At 45.6% G+C, this 19,032-nt stretch overlaps 1 protein-coding gene across 1 annotated transcript in view; it reads left to right on the top strand.

Moving 5' to 3' along the window:
- Positions 1 to 4,828: 4,828 nt before the first annotated feature.
- Positions 4,829 to 19,032, top strand: part of ankrd26 (ankyrin repeat domain containing 26) — a 35,226-nt gene continuing 21,022 nt past the window's right edge. The window contains 25 exon segments of the mRNA XM_030366266.1: positions 4,829 to 4,925; positions 6,082 to 6,394; positions 7,111 to 7,225; positions 7,679 to 7,852; positions 8,119 to 8,225; positions 8,769 to 8,906; positions 9,124 to 9,284; positions 9,776 to 9,802; positions 10,024 to 10,060; positions 10,163 to 10,235; positions 10,353 to 10,410; positions 10,506 to 10,696; positions 10,698 to 13,208; positions 13,399 to 13,588; positions 14,085 to 14,146; positions 14,240 to 14,330; positions 14,586 to 14,690; positions 15,625 to 15,692; positions 15,775 to 15,841; positions 15,937 to 15,981; positions 16,306 to 16,317; positions 16,704 to 17,255; positions 17,403 to 17,504; positions 17,595 to 17,662; positions 17,988 to 18,926. Coding sequence (XP_030222126.1) covers positions 6,192 to 6,394; positions 7,111 to 7,225; positions 7,679 to 7,852; positions 8,119 to 8,225; positions 8,769 to 8,906; positions 9,124 to 9,284; positions 9,776 to 9,802; positions 10,024 to 10,060; positions 10,163 to 10,235; positions 10,353 to 10,410; positions 10,506 to 10,696; positions 10,698 to 13,208; positions 13,399 to 13,588; positions 14,085 to 14,146; positions 14,240 to 14,330; positions 14,586 to 14,690; positions 15,625 to 15,692; positions 15,775 to 15,841; positions 15,937 to 15,981; positions 16,306 to 16,317; positions 16,704 to 17,255; positions 17,403 to 17,504; positions 17,595 to 17,662; positions 17,988 to 18,926 — 6,096 coding nt within the window. The 5' untranslated portion in view covers positions 4,829 to 4,925; positions 6,082 to 6,191.

Below are 19,032 nucleotides of genomic sequence, written 5' to 3'. Positions count from 1 at the left end.
GCTCTCTCTTTCTTTCCCCATTTTTGTCTCGGAATTTGATTGACAAAATTGGCCTAAAAAAAGCCTATTATTTATTGATATAACTCTATGTAGTTAATAACACCAGCATTCATAATTAGCTAATATTGATGGCAAAACTATATTTATTCTTGCAAATGAGGGAAACCATTCATGTTTATAAACCCCAAAACAATATAAACGTATCAAATCATTACAACGTATTTAATGATGGACAAACACAATTTCTCACTTGTTAAGTAACCAAACAAATACATCCTGATAGATTCATTCATAATCATCAACGTTCAACTGACAGAGCAGTGAACCCTAAATAAGCCACAATAAATCATTGCTTAGAGTCAGCACGTTGGAGAACTTTTCTTGGTTTTGGAACACCATATTTATTCAAGAGTTAAGACAAACATTGACATCTTGCCACGTGTAAACCTTTTGGGAGTAAAAGAAGGGATGATTATTATTCAATCCGAATAAAACATTGCACCATTATCAACATCGTCGATCTCCAGTGTATGTCTGCAGGGCCACACAATGGGAAATAATGAGGATATAATAAGGAGGACTTCCTCAATTATTACAGTGTAGGCCTATTACTTATCGACCCGCGAGCCAGCAGCGGTCCACCTAATGCTTGAAGCTGACTTTTTGGAGAAAAAGTACCCAAGAACCGAGATGTCAGACCAGAGAGCGTCATTATGTTAATTTAGCCAACAAGTGGTTAAATATTGAAGCCAAACCTGTCCGGGTCCCTATGAAGACAGGCACATGCAGGAATGCTGGTTCAAGCGATCAGCCCTAGGTTGTCGGGGACCCCATGTGGAGGTGCACATAGACCTGCCATCTCTCCCCCCGGGGCGATGGAAACCAAATTAGCACTGACAATAGGTTGCATGTGACACAGCTCCACCCAAACGGCTCAAAAAGAGACTTTTGTGGTGCGCCTTGAAATGCACCATGTGCGTCCTAAGAAAAGGTACATCCTCTCATGACGCAAGGAATCTTGTGGCTGAGAAGGAGCGAGAATAAAGACAATCCGAGGAAGGGGAAATGTCTGCAATGCAAGACCTTGCTTCAAATCCGAGCCTTCATCCTGCTCCAGAAGTGGCAGGCACTTAGCTCAAGTGCCACAGCTGCTAATGTGATGAAAGTCACCATACAACGCCATACACATACGAAATCAGACGCCCCGTGGGAAGACATCAGATGGCTCAGATAAGGAGGAGTATTGACTTGCTTCTTCAGACCAAATTGCCCAAGGCCAAAACATCAGACCAGGGGAATATGGTGTAATCATCCAGCACCACATTAAGGATGAAGTTGCTCATTAAATGTTATTAGAAAACACTAAGTGGAATCACAATGGGAAAAATCGAAGTTGTGGTCATTTCTTAGTTTTACACTTGTTTATATGGCTTAATTCATGTATATAAAATTGTAATACTCGGTAAAACATTGTTTTGTATCGATCCTATGAAATGGATCCTTTATGATGATTAAATATAACTTTCACAACTTGTTTGCACCTCCTGCTTCCGTACACAAAATAAACATCCAAGAATTAACTTCCTGTGCGATTAATCATTTCTTCAAGGAATAAGCCAAGTGGCTTGTGTTTTCTTACCTGCTTGTGAAGACTATGTCTGAATCCATAAAGAAGTTATGGCTTCCTTAATGTGGTCAGTTTGAAAATATATTTTACCTGATATTCATGCTTTGCATGCCCATGGTGATTTGCATTGTGTTTACACACCTGTAAAACAAAACGCTCAATAAGGTAGTTTACATGCAAATCACGTACCCATATCCACAAGACACTTTCACCTGAATAGAAGCATACTGATTTGCAGTTGCTATAAAAGCATAACATTTTTGAATTTGCTCACTAATGGCAAGTGTTTATTTTTTAAACGCCGGCCTTCTAAACGCATGCATAATTTATTTACTCAGATTTCTTCCCCCAACATGAATCATGCATCAAATCAATCTTGAAATATGTTGGCCTACTGTATTCAATGCACACAACATGAACCAGTTAGTCATAGACGAACAAATGAGGCGAGAGATCAAATAATAGATGCTGAAATGTAACTAAGCTTCTAATAACTTACAGAAATACGTACAAGGAAGCATAGGTGACGTTCCATGAAGCTCACAGGAAATGTCTTGATTAAACACTATTAAAACAGTATTAGGGAAACGTAATTCGCTCAAGTCCTCATTTCATTATCTTTATCTTATCTTTTTTATCTTGGGACTAAGACATGACATCATAAATCTGTATAGTCCATAGCATGTCTCTATCAAGATGCCGCAAAATGAGTCTACTTTGGCTTGAATAGCTTATCATTGAATCTAATGGGTCCCCTACATTGACCCAGGGTGTCTTAGTGTGATTGGTGTAGTTTATTTAAGTATAAAATACCCCTACATTGAACCCTATAGGGTTCCCTGTTGTGCTCGTATGATGAATATATGTGTAAAGTACAAAACAATGAGAGAATTTTGCCCACACACTTCAAAACAATGTTGTTGTATTTATAGCCCTTAACCATGGTCAGAGTGATTGGACAATTTCCTCTCATTCTATTCTATTCTATTTTAACCTATGCTTACCAAGTTGTATTATTATCCATTTAGTTAATTTAGATTTTTTCTTCAGAAATGTGGCAGGCAAGATATCTGTCCTTTTAAACTTAACCTACGGAGTTGTCGCAGTCATGCACTTTTTTAGACATTCACTCAGACCTCAAAATTCCTCTATCAATTTATTATATTGTTCCTTATTTTTCTCTCCAAGCCAGCTTAACCTTCATCATTTATTTAAATTCCAAATAAACACATCATAACTGTATTTATTTGCATCCACCGAACATTTTCCTCAGATCAAGAAAAGGTCATACTTTTTAGTCACATAACGTTTTTATTAATGTTGGCCACCATCGTTTTGAATGTTCCCACTGCTTATGATTGGATCAGCGGCTGTCCTGATAATAAGCACCTTCACACGCAGACTTAAATCATGAGTCTAGTCTTCTAGTCTGAACATTATCACAGAGGTCTATCTGGGAAGTACTTCTCGTTAGATTCCTTTGAGGCTGTACACTGAGGCACAAAGGCATTGTAAATGTCATCTCAAATTTCTACTAAAACGTGTACCTGCCACAATCTGTAGTCACATCGAGCTTCTCATGAAAATATTTTGCAGCTATTCATTTTTTTTCTTGCACATTTTTACAGATCACATCCATAGTTGGAGACAGTATTGTGGTGGGGCGGAGTTTAACACAGAGGTATTAAGTGGCAAACTGTAATCTCTGTGCTGCACATAAACTTGATCTCCTGTGTGTTTTATCAGATCTGGATATACAGCTCAGATTAATTAAACAACCATAAATGTCCAATTATGGTAACTTGAATAGGAAATACTAAATGATGATAGAAATAGGCCTACAGCTGACGTGGTATCCAAGGATATGTATGTATACAGTCATAAAGGAAATCATGATCTGTTTAATATGGTGTGTTCGGATTTAGACGTAAACAACCCATTGTATACGTTAGCACGACAGGAGAGCAAAACACTTGTGTTGTTTGAGAGGTGAGAAAGTGGGCTCATGTGCGGCAGTGAAAGAGCTTAAATCTTTTTGTTCATTGTCAGAATTCATAAACACAAAATAGCTTGCCATTTGACTTCACCCACAGACACTTATATGGTGTGAATATAATCCCAGAGAGGATGTGCTCACTTGGGAGAAATGCAGCTCTCTGGTTGCAATCTTCTCAAATTGTTAAGCATCGATTCAGGTGCTCAAAGAAGAATGCATGGTGCACTACACGTCAACATCAAATGTGCAGCATTTATATTGGTTCCATTACACTTGTTTATAGTGTAGGGGCCTATCTTGTGGCCTTTTTTGCTTTGCTTTGTATTTGCTCTGATCATCATGGGCTTGGCCCCTTTAACTGAATTTATTAAACAGATGGCTAACAGTGGCATTGGGGCCAACAGACCGTGAGGTGCCACATAGGTGCACGCATTTGGACAAACTGTGCTGTCCTTAAAGGGAAGTAAATACTGGAATAGCCCACCACCTGCAATAAGAGAGTGCCCTTCATAACCCACTTTTAAGATCCATCTCAAACAATGGCTTACGGCGGACCAGAATTGTGATCACTTTTAAAATTGTTTCATAACGTACCTTATCTTTTTTTTTTGTTTTTTTATACTGTCACTGTAATAGTTTTGCTTTGTTACCTGCTTAGGGACTACGGATGTAATCTAGCATTTTTGCAATCTGTCATACTTCTGTTATGTTTCTTTCACTGGTGTTTATTAATGTGCTCTGTCCATAAAAAACACTTTGTATGGGCCTCTTGGGCTATCTGACTCTGTTCATATGCTGCTTTTAAGATGCTGATTTTTTTTTTTTTTACAGTATGATTAAACATGAACTTGTTGGCCTAGAATTGAAAACCAAATAAAAAGTAGTCTAATAAATAAACCATAACACATAAACCATACCAGTTAAATATTGTTGTTCAATAACACTTTTAACAACACACGATGATGTCAATTAAAGTGTGAGTCTTGTCTTCAATCAGTGTATAATTTCCATATCATATGGATGGTATCCTAGTCCTGAACCAGAGATGTGAAAGTTATAAGTAAACTTTCCATTTAATAGCAAATATCCCCACCAAGTGGTGGCGAGTCGTTAATGCATACGTTCCCCGCTGAGGCTGGTTTTTAAAACTCAACCAACCTTTTGTACGCTTGCTGCTCATTGGTCAACGGAGATCAGAGTATCTCATACGACCTTCTGATTGGTTTGAAGCGCCGACAGTAGCCAGCATGTTCGTATGTTTTTTCCTTCTGATACTACTGGCTGTATCTTCATAATCAACAGGTTTGTGTACATACTTTACATTGAATGTTGAGTGTTATTTATGGGTGCTGACGTTACCTTATGAGTCTTATTGCACACAGTAGGAGTTGGTCATTCAATTTTTAGCTAACTATCGTAATAAATCACTTTTTCGGGCGTTTTAAATACATTTCCTGCTGAATACCATTGAATTAAATAGGCTTGTTTAGCCACGTTAGCTCGTGGTTGATGTCCAACGAGGTGATTAGGGCCTTTCAACGGTGCATGTCTTTTCAATCATCAAAATGCGATGATCGAAATCTCACCTAACGTTAGCATGATCTTGAGGGACGACGACACGAACAGCCCGCCAGCAGGGTTGCCAGGCAACAATCCCCTACACAGACGGCCGAGTTTGTATGAGCTATAATAATAGGGTCTATTATATGGTCAAAGTTGACATATGGAGGTTCAAACGTGAATCGGTGAATAACGGCAATCATACAGCTAGCTAATGTAGGTCTGCTACGACGGCATATCATGATGGATTATGTATGCCGTCGGTTGCCATGGCAACAATCTGCCGGGTACACGCTCAGGTGCGCGCCGCGAATAGTGTAATAACGTTGCTGCTGCTGCTGCTCGCCCCGTCAAACGCGTGGTAACGCATGGCAACGCAATATCTCCATGACTGCTTGGCGGAGCCACTATATCGATGGAGGTGCTTAAAACCAGGACCTTTAATTTCCCACGAGTCCAGTCCTCTCTGATGGTCGATGTCCAATATTGCTCATTTGAATAAAGTTGCATAAAGTTCAACTTTTTTTAGCAGTCGGATTCGAGAGTACGGTGATCGTCTGAGTCGCGCGTCAGATATTGCACGAGTGAGTGCCCACTAGATATGCGATCAATGCATTAATTCAGGTGAATAAAAAACAAAATAACCCCCTTTAATAAGCATATCCTGGCCCGATGTTGACGGATAAACATCATACAAGCCATGCTCGGTCATGGTGTATCCCTGCCAGCCCCTGTAGATGTGCTGTGATCTGCTCTACATTGTTTTTTGCCAAACGCCTTATCAAAGGATGCGACAATGTATGTATCGGATGCGCTGCCCCTCTTCGTGCAACAGCGAGGCGCTGTCGACGAGGGTTTTAATTTAGTGGTTAATCCGCTTTGCACGTCTTATTTATAGGGATGGGAACGCCTGTAGTGATCTCTGAGAAGGAGCAGCCCCTGATGAGCGGGCCGTGACGCTGCAAAGGCGATGAAGTCGTCTAGCTTTCAGCCGCTCCGAGTTGTACAATGAAGAAGATATTTAACTTCACCAAGAAAAAAAAGTTCCCGTCCAACACTTCTGACAACGGAAGCACGACTTCCGGGGGTGGATATGATTTAAAAGAAAAGGACCTGGGAAAGCTGCACAAGGCGGCCCTGCTCGGTGACGTCCCAAAGCTGGTGCAACTCGCCAAGAAGAATGACATTAATCAGCTGGACAAGGAGAACAGGTAAGGCGCACCTAAATTAATGCCATGGGATTGTTGTGGTGACTGACTGACCTGCATTAATGCATTCAGTTGCATGACCTTTCATTTGAGTTTGAGCCTAGTTCACATTACGCTCATCATGTGTTGCCACTTACTTAGGTTTCCAGAAAAGGATTTTGTTACCCTTGACCAATAGAATGTGACAGGGTTAATTGTTGGGATTACCGGAACAGTTGGAACTACTTTATGAATTGTATTCAAATTATGTTTAAGTAATTAGTATAAAATTACACTTTATTTATTTTTTCTCATAGCTCATAGTCATAGTAGTTATAGTAATCTAAACCTATATGAGGATCGCTTATCCAAGGGTTCACATTCAATCTAACAATAAGTACAACAGTAATATATACTGTTTAATCAGCCTACAGGTTTTTTTTCATCAACCCCAAATGAACATGAATCTAGGCGGCTCTTAATGCCATAATGATGTCCTAAAGTTAATCAAAATAAGTGTGTAATAGAACATATATCATTTGATGGAAACTGGACGTTTTTATCCGTACAATACATCCTTACAATACAGTGAGCGCATACAATCTTAGCATGGGTTGCTCCAGTGGGAATCGAACCCCTAACGTAGTGGCAGTGCGTCCCGTCTCTACGAGCTGAGCTAGACCGGATCAGGACTCCTCCTGACGTCTCCTGACGTCTCCTTCCCTTTCTGCCGTTCACAGAACACCTCTCCATATCGCGTGTGCCAGCGGGCATGTCGAGGTGGTCCAGTTCCTCCTGGACAGCAAAGTCAAACTCAACCTATGTGACAATCAAAACCGATCCGCCTTGATGAAGGTAAGCACTAAATATCAAGTAGATGATTAATGGTCGATTGATTTCCCCCTTTTTTATATACATAGAACAGGGTGTGCCACTGTGCCCCCTAATGTGTGGACCTCTGACATGGTCACTCCTCTGTGTGTGTGTGTGTGTGTGTGTATGTGCAAGTGTGTATGTGTTCACTGGCTCCCGGATGGGTCAAAAAGCAGCGAAAGAATTTCCCACAAAAAGGGACAATAAAGGATAACTTAACTTAAGCGGGCAACATGCCTTGTAGCTACCCAGCTTCGTACCGACGTGTTGTCTCACTTGTAGCCCTCTTTTCTGTCTTTGTCCTCACTTTACGGCAACATAAGACCCATAACATATGCATAAATGCACTGAACAGTCGGACTCAAGCCCATGTTTTCCTTCCTATTCCCTGCCTAACAAACTCCCCGTGTTCCCCTTCCTGCGTGGCGGCGGCAGGCGGTGCAATGCCAGCACGAGCGCTGTGTGAGCACGTTGCTGGAGGGCCACGCCGACCCCAACCTGGTGGACATCAACGGGAACACGGCGATGCACCTGGCCGCCAACATCCCGTCCAGCTCCACCGCGGCCCTGCTGCTGGAGCACGAGGCCAGCATCAACGCCCAGAACAAGGCGAGGCCGCTCTCTTTATGCACCGCACCGAACCCGGGCTGAGGTCCTCGTTCCCCGGCTCGTCTCATCCGACCGGAATCGGTCGGCTGGAGAACGTGCTGCATCCATGCACTTAGCAAATCTGTTTTCGGGGGGCTTTATATACCCCTGTATCGTAGTGGTTTTAATAATGTACTGTACATTGATTTTTGTAATGTGTTTATTTATGTGAATGGGTTTGCCCGGATTGTGTTTCCAGCGTTTTAACCTGGATGGTGTGTTTTCAGGAGGGCTTCACACCCTTGGCTGTGACCATTCGGGAGAACCACGTGGAGATGGCCGAGTTCCTCCTCAAAGAGGGCTCCGATTTGAACATCACAGAGCAGGGTCAAAGGTCACAACAACTAGCCTCTAACTACGCTTCTACACTTTTTGAAAAAAGCCTTCTGCTGTGCTCCAATATCCATACTTGCTATACTCAGTTTGAGTACGTAGGGCGTTCCGATTCAGATCGGGCGAAAATAAGTGTACTGAAAGGACCCGGATGATGTACTCAAAACGGTCAAACCCCGAAGTGTGGATCGATGTACACTTTTCATACTCAACAGCAGCCATCTTAGCTACATAGCGGAAGAGGGCGGAGCCAGGCTGAGCCAACGTCTGCGCATTCTCCACATAGCCTGCATTAATAGTCATTTTGTAGTTTTTATAGCTTTTATAGCTGTCGTGATCGTAATTTCCGGTTAGGGCACCACGGAGTATTCGATTCGGAACAACACTGACATCTGAAAGTCAGCGCACAATAGTGAGTTTGGATAGTGTACTACGTTTAAGTGTACTCATGGCAGTATGGATATTGGAACACAGCATTGGTCTATACCTTGCTTGATTTCTTTTCACGTTGTTGTTTTTTGTCGTCACTGGTTTGGACCGCTAGGTCGCCGTTGATGATCGCCGCAGGGAACGGCCAGATCAGCATGGTGCGACTGCTCCTGCAGTACGACGCAGAAATCTCGCTGAAGGACAGCAAGGGCTGGTCCGCCGACGACCACGCCGTCATCAACGGACATCATGCGTAAGCCACGGCCCCTATTTAGTGCATTTCACTTTTTCACGCATCGGCCAGGTGTAAGCTGTGGTCCTTCCTTTCCCTTCTTAAAGAGTATTTTCCACAAATTGGATTTCAGCTAAAATATAATTTGCAATTTTAAAATTGTCATTGGCATACGTTGAAATTTACGCTTAATAACCGCGTAGGATTATTAAAGTACGTCTTATGTTTGCGTTTTCAGTTGTTCCCACCTCATCATCGAGCACGGCACCATGAGGAACGGCGGGCCCTCTCCATCGCACCAAGCCCCCAGCAAAAGGAAGAAGAAAGGTGGGCTGGGAGGTCCCTCCCACGGGGCAGAAGCAGGCTTCTCTCTAGGGGGACCAGCCATCGACAAAGACGGTAGGCAGGCGCTTCTCTCGCCGATTCATATTTTGTAGTAGGGCTGCTTGATTATGGGAAAAAAATCATAATCACGATTATTTTGGTCAATATTGAAATCACGATTATTCATACGATTATCTTTGAGTTTCAAGACATGATGTATTTATTCAGAATGATTCTCCCAAAAACACTTTGTAACTGAGAACTTTGCAATTTCGCCTTTAAAAAAATACACAAAATGGTCAAAAAGAAAATGTTCAAATCTAAAATAATGCAAAGATATGTATGTTCCTCTGCACTTTCTATAAAAAAAATAATTAAAAACATGTGAAAAAAAAATTGAAAACTCGATTATGTTAGTTTTATGATCGTTTGAGGCTAAAATCGAAATCGAGATCGAAATTCGATTAATCGCCCAGCCCTATTTTGTAGGGACTCTGAGAAGTTATTTCTTGTTGACCGTGGTTGTTTTGTTTATCCCTCATGCTATACCCCTTCAATGGATCTAGAGCATGGAGCGCATGCATCAGGGAGAGGTATTATGTGTGGCTATGACTTGGCTTACACCGTTGTCTCTGTGTTGTTCAGTGTACTCTTCGTTGTCATGATGAGTTCTGATTTCGGAGTTCACGGGAAAGCATCCAGTGTTTCAATAGTTTGTGTTTAGGTGTCATTTCAAACGGACAAGCCCTTGAATGCAATGCGAGTGAGAATATGAGAAGAGGTCGACTAATATGTTATTTATGCTTCATTTCAGATGCAGAGGATAATTCTCAGTCGGAGTCAGTCAGCAGGTAACTCCGTTTTCATTGTCTTTGTGTGCATAGCGGAGCCCCCGACAGTTTTACCACATGCTGACACTAACCCCCTGTTTGATCACACTTCAAATTGTCCAGGCCTTCAGTGAGTGCGGCGGACGACTGGCCATCGTCGGACGGGGACGATGATGAATTGGATTTGATACCAAAGGTAATTTCACCCATTCAATCGTCATCATACGCAATGATTTATCCTTGGAGATTTTAATTGATGACATTGTTGCTACACTATTCCCCTTATCCGTCTTCTATTTATTTCTTTACCCAGAAACAGCCAAAGCTAAACCTGAAGAAATTGATTGCCTCTAAGAAGGGCGGGACTGCTGGTAAATATCGATCTTTTACCTTGTATATACCTCCTGCCCGACTAGCTTGTGGTCGTAGTAACCTTCTCCCTTCCAATCCCTGCCCTCACCTTTAGCCCAGCTCAACAGATCCCTGAGTGGCGGCGAGTCTGAGCCCGAGGCCGATGCTAGACACCAGAGACCCTCACCCCTCCCTCAGGGGTTGACTCCCAGAGTACCCCAGCACCCTGTAACCCCAGTCCCGGCTCCCTTCTCCAAAACCCCCTTGAAGACTTCCTCCTTTGTCCCGAATCCCTCCAAGGTAAATGTTTGCATGTGAACCGTGTCGTAACTTTGACGTCGCATCTCTCCTCTCCTCCCTCCCTTTCTGTTATCGTACCGAACGAGAAGGGGGCGGAGGGGAGCTTGGAGAGGGTGAGTTGTCGGAGCAGGCTTCGGGTAGTAGGCCCAGATCTCCTGGACAAGGAGGACCCGATGGAAGTCCCGAGGCGGTCGACTCTGAAGGGGAAAATGAGGACGAAGAGGATGATGTAGACGAGGAGGGTGATGATGATAATGACGATGACGATGAAGAAGAAGAGGAGGAGGAGGAGGATGATGACGATGAGGAGGAGGAAGAAGAAGAAGAAGATGAAGACGATGAGGAAAGTGAAGAGGAGGAGGATGTGGAGAGCGAGGAAGAGTGTGAGGGAGAAGAGGAGGAGGAGGAGGACAAAAGTGCGGCCTCAGTACTAGATGAGTCCATCGGTATCGAGACTGAACATTCTGGTAAAGGTAACCTAGACCTAACAGGTGATGGTGGCCAAAATCAGCCTGAGAATTGCTTTTCTGATATCAAAGTAACCGAGTCGGGTGTTGAGAGTGCGGGGCTTCCAGATAATGAGAAAGCGTTTTCAGAGGCAGAAGGTGTCAGTGAGACTGGTTCTCCTGGGATACCAAACTATAGGATGCCAGCGAACCTAGATATGGCGGGAGACTGTGTTGTTTCAGCTATCAGAGTAGAGTCCAATTTCTCAGATGAAGAAGAAAGTGTTCAGTCCGCAGATCCAAATATACAACCAGGCGAAGGTGCAACCGGCGGCATTACACCCAGTCATAGCCCACCAATTCTGCCCGCCGCTCAGAATGTGGAATTAGTTCAAGAGGACAACGGCGATGGTGAAGATTGGTCCTTGACAAGTAAAGGGCACAGCGGAGATGGTTCTTGGAAGGACAGTGATGATGATGCCCTAGGTGATCAGGAGGCCGTGAAGCATGGCCGCAACACGGTCCTCTCTCAACGAAGCCACATGTCGGTAGAGGGGATGAGGGAGGAGACATGTGATGCTGCAGACTCGGAAGTACCTCTGACCAAAGTGGAACGACGGCGCTCGTCATGGGGCTCTTCGATACATAGCGACGGCGGTGAGCGAGAGCAGGACCCTCCTGATCTGGATGGACCAGGTGTGGAATCAGAGGTAGTACCTGCTCAAAGCGCATCTCCATTACCAAATGAGGCATCCTTGTGGGATTCTTCATCCCAACCGGAGGCTCCCTCAAAATGCAATTCCCCCAAATCCCAGTTGGGGGAACCAACGTGTCCCGTGGATTCCCCGTTACCAAGCTGCCCCGACTCGCAGCAAAGGCCAGAATCAAAGCTGAAGGAAGCAAAGTCCGAGTGGGATTCATCCTCAGACGATGACGAAGGCGACCAAAAAAAGGAACCCTCTTTCACCGAAGATGCAGAATTAAATGAGGAAAGGAACAGGGTTACTCATGATGTCTTCCCTCTGGTGTCACCAGAGCCTCAGGACGATGAGAGGCCTAACTCCCAAGCATTAGACGGTAACGTTGAAATAGCCACCATGTCTCCAGAAGTTGAGGACGGCCCGGGCAATCAAAATGACCACGATGATGATAATAGCTGGGATGACGGTGCAGATGATTCAAATAATGAGGTAGATGGACCCGTTTCGCCGACTCAAGATAGGAGTGAAAACTCGCCGCAAACAAAAGAAAAGGAACTTAGTGTAAGTCCCCCTCCGCTCAAGTTAGGGCAAGACGAAGATGATGGGCAAGACGAAGATGATGGGCAAGAAGAAGATGATGGGCAAGAAGAAGATGATGGGCAAGACGAAGATGATGGGCAAGACAAAGATGATCGGCCTGCTGAAGATGTGGAGAGCGGGTCCGCCACACAAAGAAACTCAGTCTCCCCAATAGTAACCCCTGCAGCTGTCCTCCCCGAGAACGATGGGGATAAAGAAGACGAATATGACGGTGACGAGTCGCCCCCGGTCTCCATGATCGAGGGAAACGAATCCGACGAGGACTTCAGTGGCGATCCTGAAGACCCGCTCTGCGGTACCACCAAAGGCTCTCCCAAAGCAGAGGAAGAAAGTGAGGATTCCGACAGCCGGGCCAAGCAGCTGAAGTACGATTTCGCCAGTGCCACTGTCCAAGGGGCCGTGCCGTGCGGTGACGACTCCGACAGTACTGTGGGCGAAGGTCCGGAGGACGAAGCTCCCGGAGAGAGGGCGTACGAGGTGTGCGAGCCCCGGTTAACATCCTATGCAGCACTAGGCGGTGAGGATGACCCCATCCGCGAGAACATATCAGGGCTGGGGGAACACCACGATGTAGACCATGAGAAGGTGGACTCGTGCGGTTATGCTTCCGCTAAAGTGCAGAAAGCTGCCGTGTCCGACAGCCACGGCTTCTCTGATGAGGAGCTACCTACGACTGACATCGACGACGTGGATGTTGACTCTCCACACGAGGCAGAGGACTTGATCAAAGGAAGTCCCCGAATCGGAAAGACGGCAAATCTTGTCAAACAGGTACAACTGACATGTGTCATGTGAAAGGAAGCAGGTAGTTGTGTTCTTGTCTCTCTGAAGTTTATGTTCATGTAACATGGTTTATTATGTTAATTTGCTAAATGTAAATACAGTGTATTGGAGTGTTTAAGTGTAGGTATTTGGAAGAACCTTCATAAATACAAATATTTTTGTTCCCATCCTTACACAGAATGAAGACTTAAGCGATGATGGAGAGGAGGAAACTGGTGATGAGGAGGAAGAAGATGAGGAAGATGATGAGGAGGAAGAGGAAGAAGGTCTCACATCAGAAAATGACCAGGATGAGGAGGTGAAAGACACCCCCCCGGCTGTAGCAGCCCCCTCTCAAGAACCCGGAGTCTCAAAGGATAGTCGAAGGGGTGAGTTTCTGACCGCTCTATTCTATGCTGTTTAATGTCAATGTGTCAATGTGACTTGATGTCGCTTAAAGGACAAATCCGGTGTAAAATGGATTTGGGATATGTTTGGTATGATAACGAGTTGGAACGTTCGTTTTGGAGCACAAAAAACGCATATAGACGCATTCTTCAGTTGGCTGCTTTCAGCTGAGTCTAACAAAACACTATAAACTTGGTACGATAGGGGCATGTGTTAAGGTAAAACTAAATCGCTATTTTAAACCACTTAAAAGGCTAGAAGTAGCCCAACACTCTTTGGTAGTATAAAAAGGGTCTTAAAACGAGGCATTTTTAACTTTTTAAGTGTACAGATTGTTTATTAAAGAGGACATTTTATACACACAATACCATCAGTAGATCACCCGTCGACGCCATCTTGTTTTTAAGACTCGATAGGTAGATTGACCCAGATCCATTTTGCACCGGATTTCTCCTTCAACCTTTACCTTACCCACAGATTTTCTCTCAGAGTTGGGCCTGGAAAAGGAAGCGGAGGAAGACGATTCTTGGGATTCTGAGGTACGTCAGGAAGGGTTTGGATGATCTCGGCCCTGTAAGTAGTTTGAGGTTCATATTGTTTCAGAGACTTACCGATTTGTACAATACTTCCAGTCCCACTCTGAAAACTCTCGTGCTGGAAAAAGTCTTCCTCGTCTTAAAGAGCGAGCAGCGATTTCTGGTCTTGGAAAGAACAACGGAGAAGGTAGTTTCACTTTCTGTTTCTCAGTTTGAAAATGACAGATTTGTGCCACTGGCTTTGCTTTTTTTACAATCATTCCAGTCATCATTCCATGCTGCAGAAAATGGTGACTTATGTATGTCTGTATGTATTTAAATGCCGACAATGATAGCAAAATACCATTAATGGGGCACAGCAAAACGTGTATTAACTTATTAACTAACTCATTCTTATTAAGTTGTCCAACTTTTAACAGTACGTTACATTTCCTTTTTGTAGACGTCTTTTATATCCCCTCTTACTTGAGTGGGGAAGTGAGCAGTAAGGGGACTTTTCTAGAGCCTTGGAGAGGTGTAGACAGGCCAAGAGACAGCCAGGGCGCGGGTATGAATGACTGTCTTGTCTCAGAGCTTGCCAAGGAGAAGCATGTCCTGTCGCATCCCCTGTGAGCCGTCATTAACCTCCCTGATACATGAACCACCGCATTGACCCCAGTCGCATGACGCATCCGCTGTGCATCCGGAATGCCATCGTCCTTCACTTCCTGTGTCTGTGAGGATGTTTTGTAACCAAACACAATCGGGATAGTCGTATTCTAGATCATTCAGCTTGCTGTTGATTTGGGTGGGATCGTTGTTGTTTTTTATCATTATTTGAACTAGCATTATGTTGTTTTCTTTTTATTGTCGACTGTTCTTCCGCACATGAGTGTCCTCCCCGATGGATGATCAGCCTACCAGTTTATAGTCAAGTCAATTTTAAACTGTCTTAAAGGGTCTATACGCCGTATTATGGGGCAGGGTGGACAAGGAACATGGAGGGAAGTATCTAGTGAACTTGTAGAGGGACAATGGGGAATCTAAGGTTCTTCAGGCAGGATGGTATAGGTAAGCAGTAGCACCTTCAATTCTGACCTGGCATTAATTACTGTCCACTTGGTAGGCTGGTAAGCTGATCTATCTTTCATACAACATGGGACACACAACCATGTGTGAGGTCACTAAAGGGTTGGTATTGATGCCTTGTAATCCCTTATCGACATCACACCTGGTTGTAAAACAGGGGCCCTTTAACCATACGCCTCTCAGCCATTCACGCTCGTTTTCATTTCCATTCTTCTTTGGCACATTAACCTGGATCTCCATCGCATAACCACGGCCTCGGCTTCATAACATCAGCTGCGCTGCGTATCCCCCTGCACTGCACTCGTTTGACTAAAACATTGTATTTCTGACGTCTTTGTAAAGGCTCTCGCGCCTTCGCATCCAAACCGCAGAACCCTTTGAACCTTTTGAAGTATCTTTCTCTTGTTCCACAGTTGTCAGTGCCACCGGTGATGGCAACGAGGTCAAAGCACAGCAGGACGAGGTGGCTCCACAGAACGAGGTAGGACCAATATGTACACTTCTATGAAAGGAATAAATCTATTAAAAATATATTTTATTTACTTATTTATTTGTTTTTCCAGATTGACAGGGCAAAGTGGGAGCCACTGTCTGTCCTCAATAAACTGGAAGCCGGAAATATGAAAACGGGTACTTTGAAAACCTTTCATTCTGATTTTGAATTGATCAGTTGCTCCCAATCTTTATTTCCACTTCAACTTGAGATGCACTTCATTTCTACACAGATCTGATGGAGGAGCTTGGGCTGGGAGACGTTGATGACCTTGAAGGTAAATGACACAAAAACAGGTCACCTCTTCCTTCTTCATGTGTTTCAGGCTTTGAGAAGCTTATCACAGCCATCAAAAGTCTGCTTGTTGTACATGCGTTTAATGAGACCACAAGGTATAAAAACTGGCAAGATCCATACATGGCTTGACACCATGTCAGATTCACTGATGAAGCTAAGTACAGTATGTCACTGATAAACATAGCATCCATTCCTCACTTTTAATTATACCCCAAATGATTGATGACGAAGACGATGGACTGCAAAGCTTGTTACTCTCTAGTGAAAACATTTGTGTTGTCCTTTTCATTGAACTCCGATGAAGCTCAAAATAAAGGTCAGTGAAGAAAACGGTTCCCTGGGTCAGCTCTAGAGTTCACCCCTTCATTATTAGTTGTAGTTAGAATATCTGCTACATTGTGGATGCTTTAATCCAAAGCATCTCACAATACCATGAGAGCATATATTCTAAGCATGACTGACCCCTCAGTAGGAATAGAACACTGTGGAAAATGTAAATCTTTCTCCCCCCCTATGCTAAGCAGCATATCATCGTTAACAAAATAAAATCTAAACCAGGGTGAATTGATACCCACACCTTTATTGGCAAACAACAAGTAGTAGTAGTATAGTAGTATATCCTGTATCCCAGTGCACCTAGCAACACTGAGATAGCTTGCGAGACATCCCCAACTCACAGTTCACACCGTGTCCCCACTCCAGACGCCTCGGACTGGGACTCCACCAGTACGGCCAGCAGGAGGACCCTCCCCGGGCGCAGGGTGCCGTCCCCCGGCCACCCCGCACCCTCCGCCGCTCAGCCCCAGGTCCCCGCCGCCGACCCCCTGGTCCTCCACAAGGTGGCCGCCGCCGCCGCCGCCGCCGCCGTGAGGACGTCTCCCCCCAGTCCCCTGACCCGGTCCCCCTCCTCTTCATTCCAGTCCCAAGCCCGGCCCCAACCCCAACCCCAGACCCAGACAGAACCCCAGACCCAGACAGAACCCCAGACCCAGACAGAACCCCAGACCCAGACAGAACCCCAGACCCAGACGGAACCCCAGACCCAGACGGAACCCCAGACCCAGACGGAACCCAAGACCCAGACAGAACCAAAGACCCAGCCAGAACCCCAGAACCAGAGAGAACCCCAAACCAACCCGGAACCCCAGATCCAAACTGAACCGCAGACCCAGTCAGAACCCCAGACCCAGCCACAACCCAAACCTCAACCTAGAGCCAGGAAGCTGCTCCCCCTGAAATTGGACAGTGATGAAGGTAAGCCCCCTGCTGTTTTTTAGCGAAGTTGCGTGAGGAGCTAGCACTAGATAATCCAACCTTATCAAAATATAATCACGGTTGACTTTCACTGGTACAAAGAGATACTGGTATGACACCTCGTATTCCATCCCTCCCCTCTCATAGAGTCGGACTGGGACTCGGACAACGGGACCTCTCCTTCGCCGGTTAAATCCGAAAGGCAGCGGCCAAATCTACTTGAGATTAAGACCTCCTCCGGCGTAGCAGGTGAGGCACCCCGGGGTGCTTTAAGCAGGTGCTATTTTTGTGTACAAGTCCTCCACTCTGGTTAAATCTGTCCCCATGGTGTCCCTACAGGTATGTCAGGCGATGAGTCTCCTTCAGATCCTGAGGGCAGCCCACAGCCAGAGGAGCAAGCTAAGCAGGTGACTCATTGTAAAAGCATTGACTCAAGCTCTTGTGATTCCCCTGTGCCACTGTTACAGTTTGATGGGCATGATCAACCCATATTACATACCATTATGCCCTTACAGACTTTTACAAATCAAAGCAATTAGGGGGGGATTTTCCTAGCAACAATCAGTTGTTTATTATGTGTATGAAGCTCAGTGTCTCTGCAATCTCATGAAAGTGAATATAAGTGCATGTGTGTCTTTTATACGAAGCTATTGTTTCTTAGTCTATGCATTATCGTCTTGTCTTTGTTTGTGCATTGCGTTTTTGCCGCCTAACTTCACTTGCTCATCAAAGGAGAGAGAAAGCCCATCCGAGATAGTCCCTGACATGTCGTCGGACTGCGAACGGAGGGAAACCGCAGAGGAAATCCCACCTCAGGAAAGCCCAGAGCCCCACCGGGAACCACGTGGATCCGCCGGGGAATACCCGTGGGAAAACAGATTCGAGAAACTGTGGGTGGAGGTGGAGACGAAAGAGGTGAAAGCCACCTTCAGGGACGTGGCCGCCGAGCTGAGGCAGAAGTTTGGAGAGCTACCTCGGCAGGGCAGTCTACCTCCTGCCGAAGACCCTCCCGAAGACCATCCCGAAGACCCTCCCGACCCGGGACAGGGGCCGACCGGCCTGGAGTTCCCCGCGGCGGATGAGACGTCGAGTGACGACGACGAAGAGGAGGAAGATGAGGGAGGGGAGCCTATAATGAGGCCCTTGGCGATGGCCCGGAGCGCGGCCCTCCGCACCATACCGGAACAGAGGGAGTCAGGCCAGGAGGACTCCCTGAGCGAGGCCAGCACGAAGGCCTCCAAACCCCCTGATGGCGACCACCTCAGCCAGGGAGGTGCTGCTCCAGGCCTCCTGAGTGGAGATCCGGATATTTCCGAGAGCAGCCGTTCTCCGTCGCCCCGACCCTCCGAAGGCTTTCACACCATGGATCACGGAGACTGCAGAGACGGGCCGAACCCCGGTTCTGAGATCGAACCGCCGTCCTGCCAGGACAGCCGAACCCAGGGGCCCGAGCCTCAGGGGCGGAGCCACGCCGACTCAGAGAGTGATCTGGACGAGCCGGCGCTCTCTCAAACGACCGCCACGCATCCTTCCGGGCGTCCTCCCACCACAGCGAGTGTGCCGGAGGAACGTCAGGAATTGGACACGCAGGAGGTGGAGGCAGGTGTACGGATGCCGATAGGAGCGTGCGCGGGCTCCGTGAGGACAGATGAGCTCAGGCTTGAGGAAGAGGTAGAGGGCGGTCGCCACCCACTGTAGTGCCTTCTAGAATGCCTGTTTTTTCTCTTCACGCTTCTCATAGTCTGATCTTTTGAGGGTGCGACCAGGCCGAAACCAG

The sequence above is a fragment of the Gadus morhua genome, chromosome 9 (assembly GCF_902167405.1).
Source record: "Gadus morhua chromosome 9, gadMor3.0, whole genome shotgun sequence".
NCBI classification, from domain to species: Eukaryota; Metazoa; Chordata; class Actinopteri; order Gadiformes; family Gadidae; genus Gadus; species Gadus morhua.
Note: the sequence above shows the minus strand (reverse complement) of the source record. Positions and strands in the feature narration are given on the sequence as shown.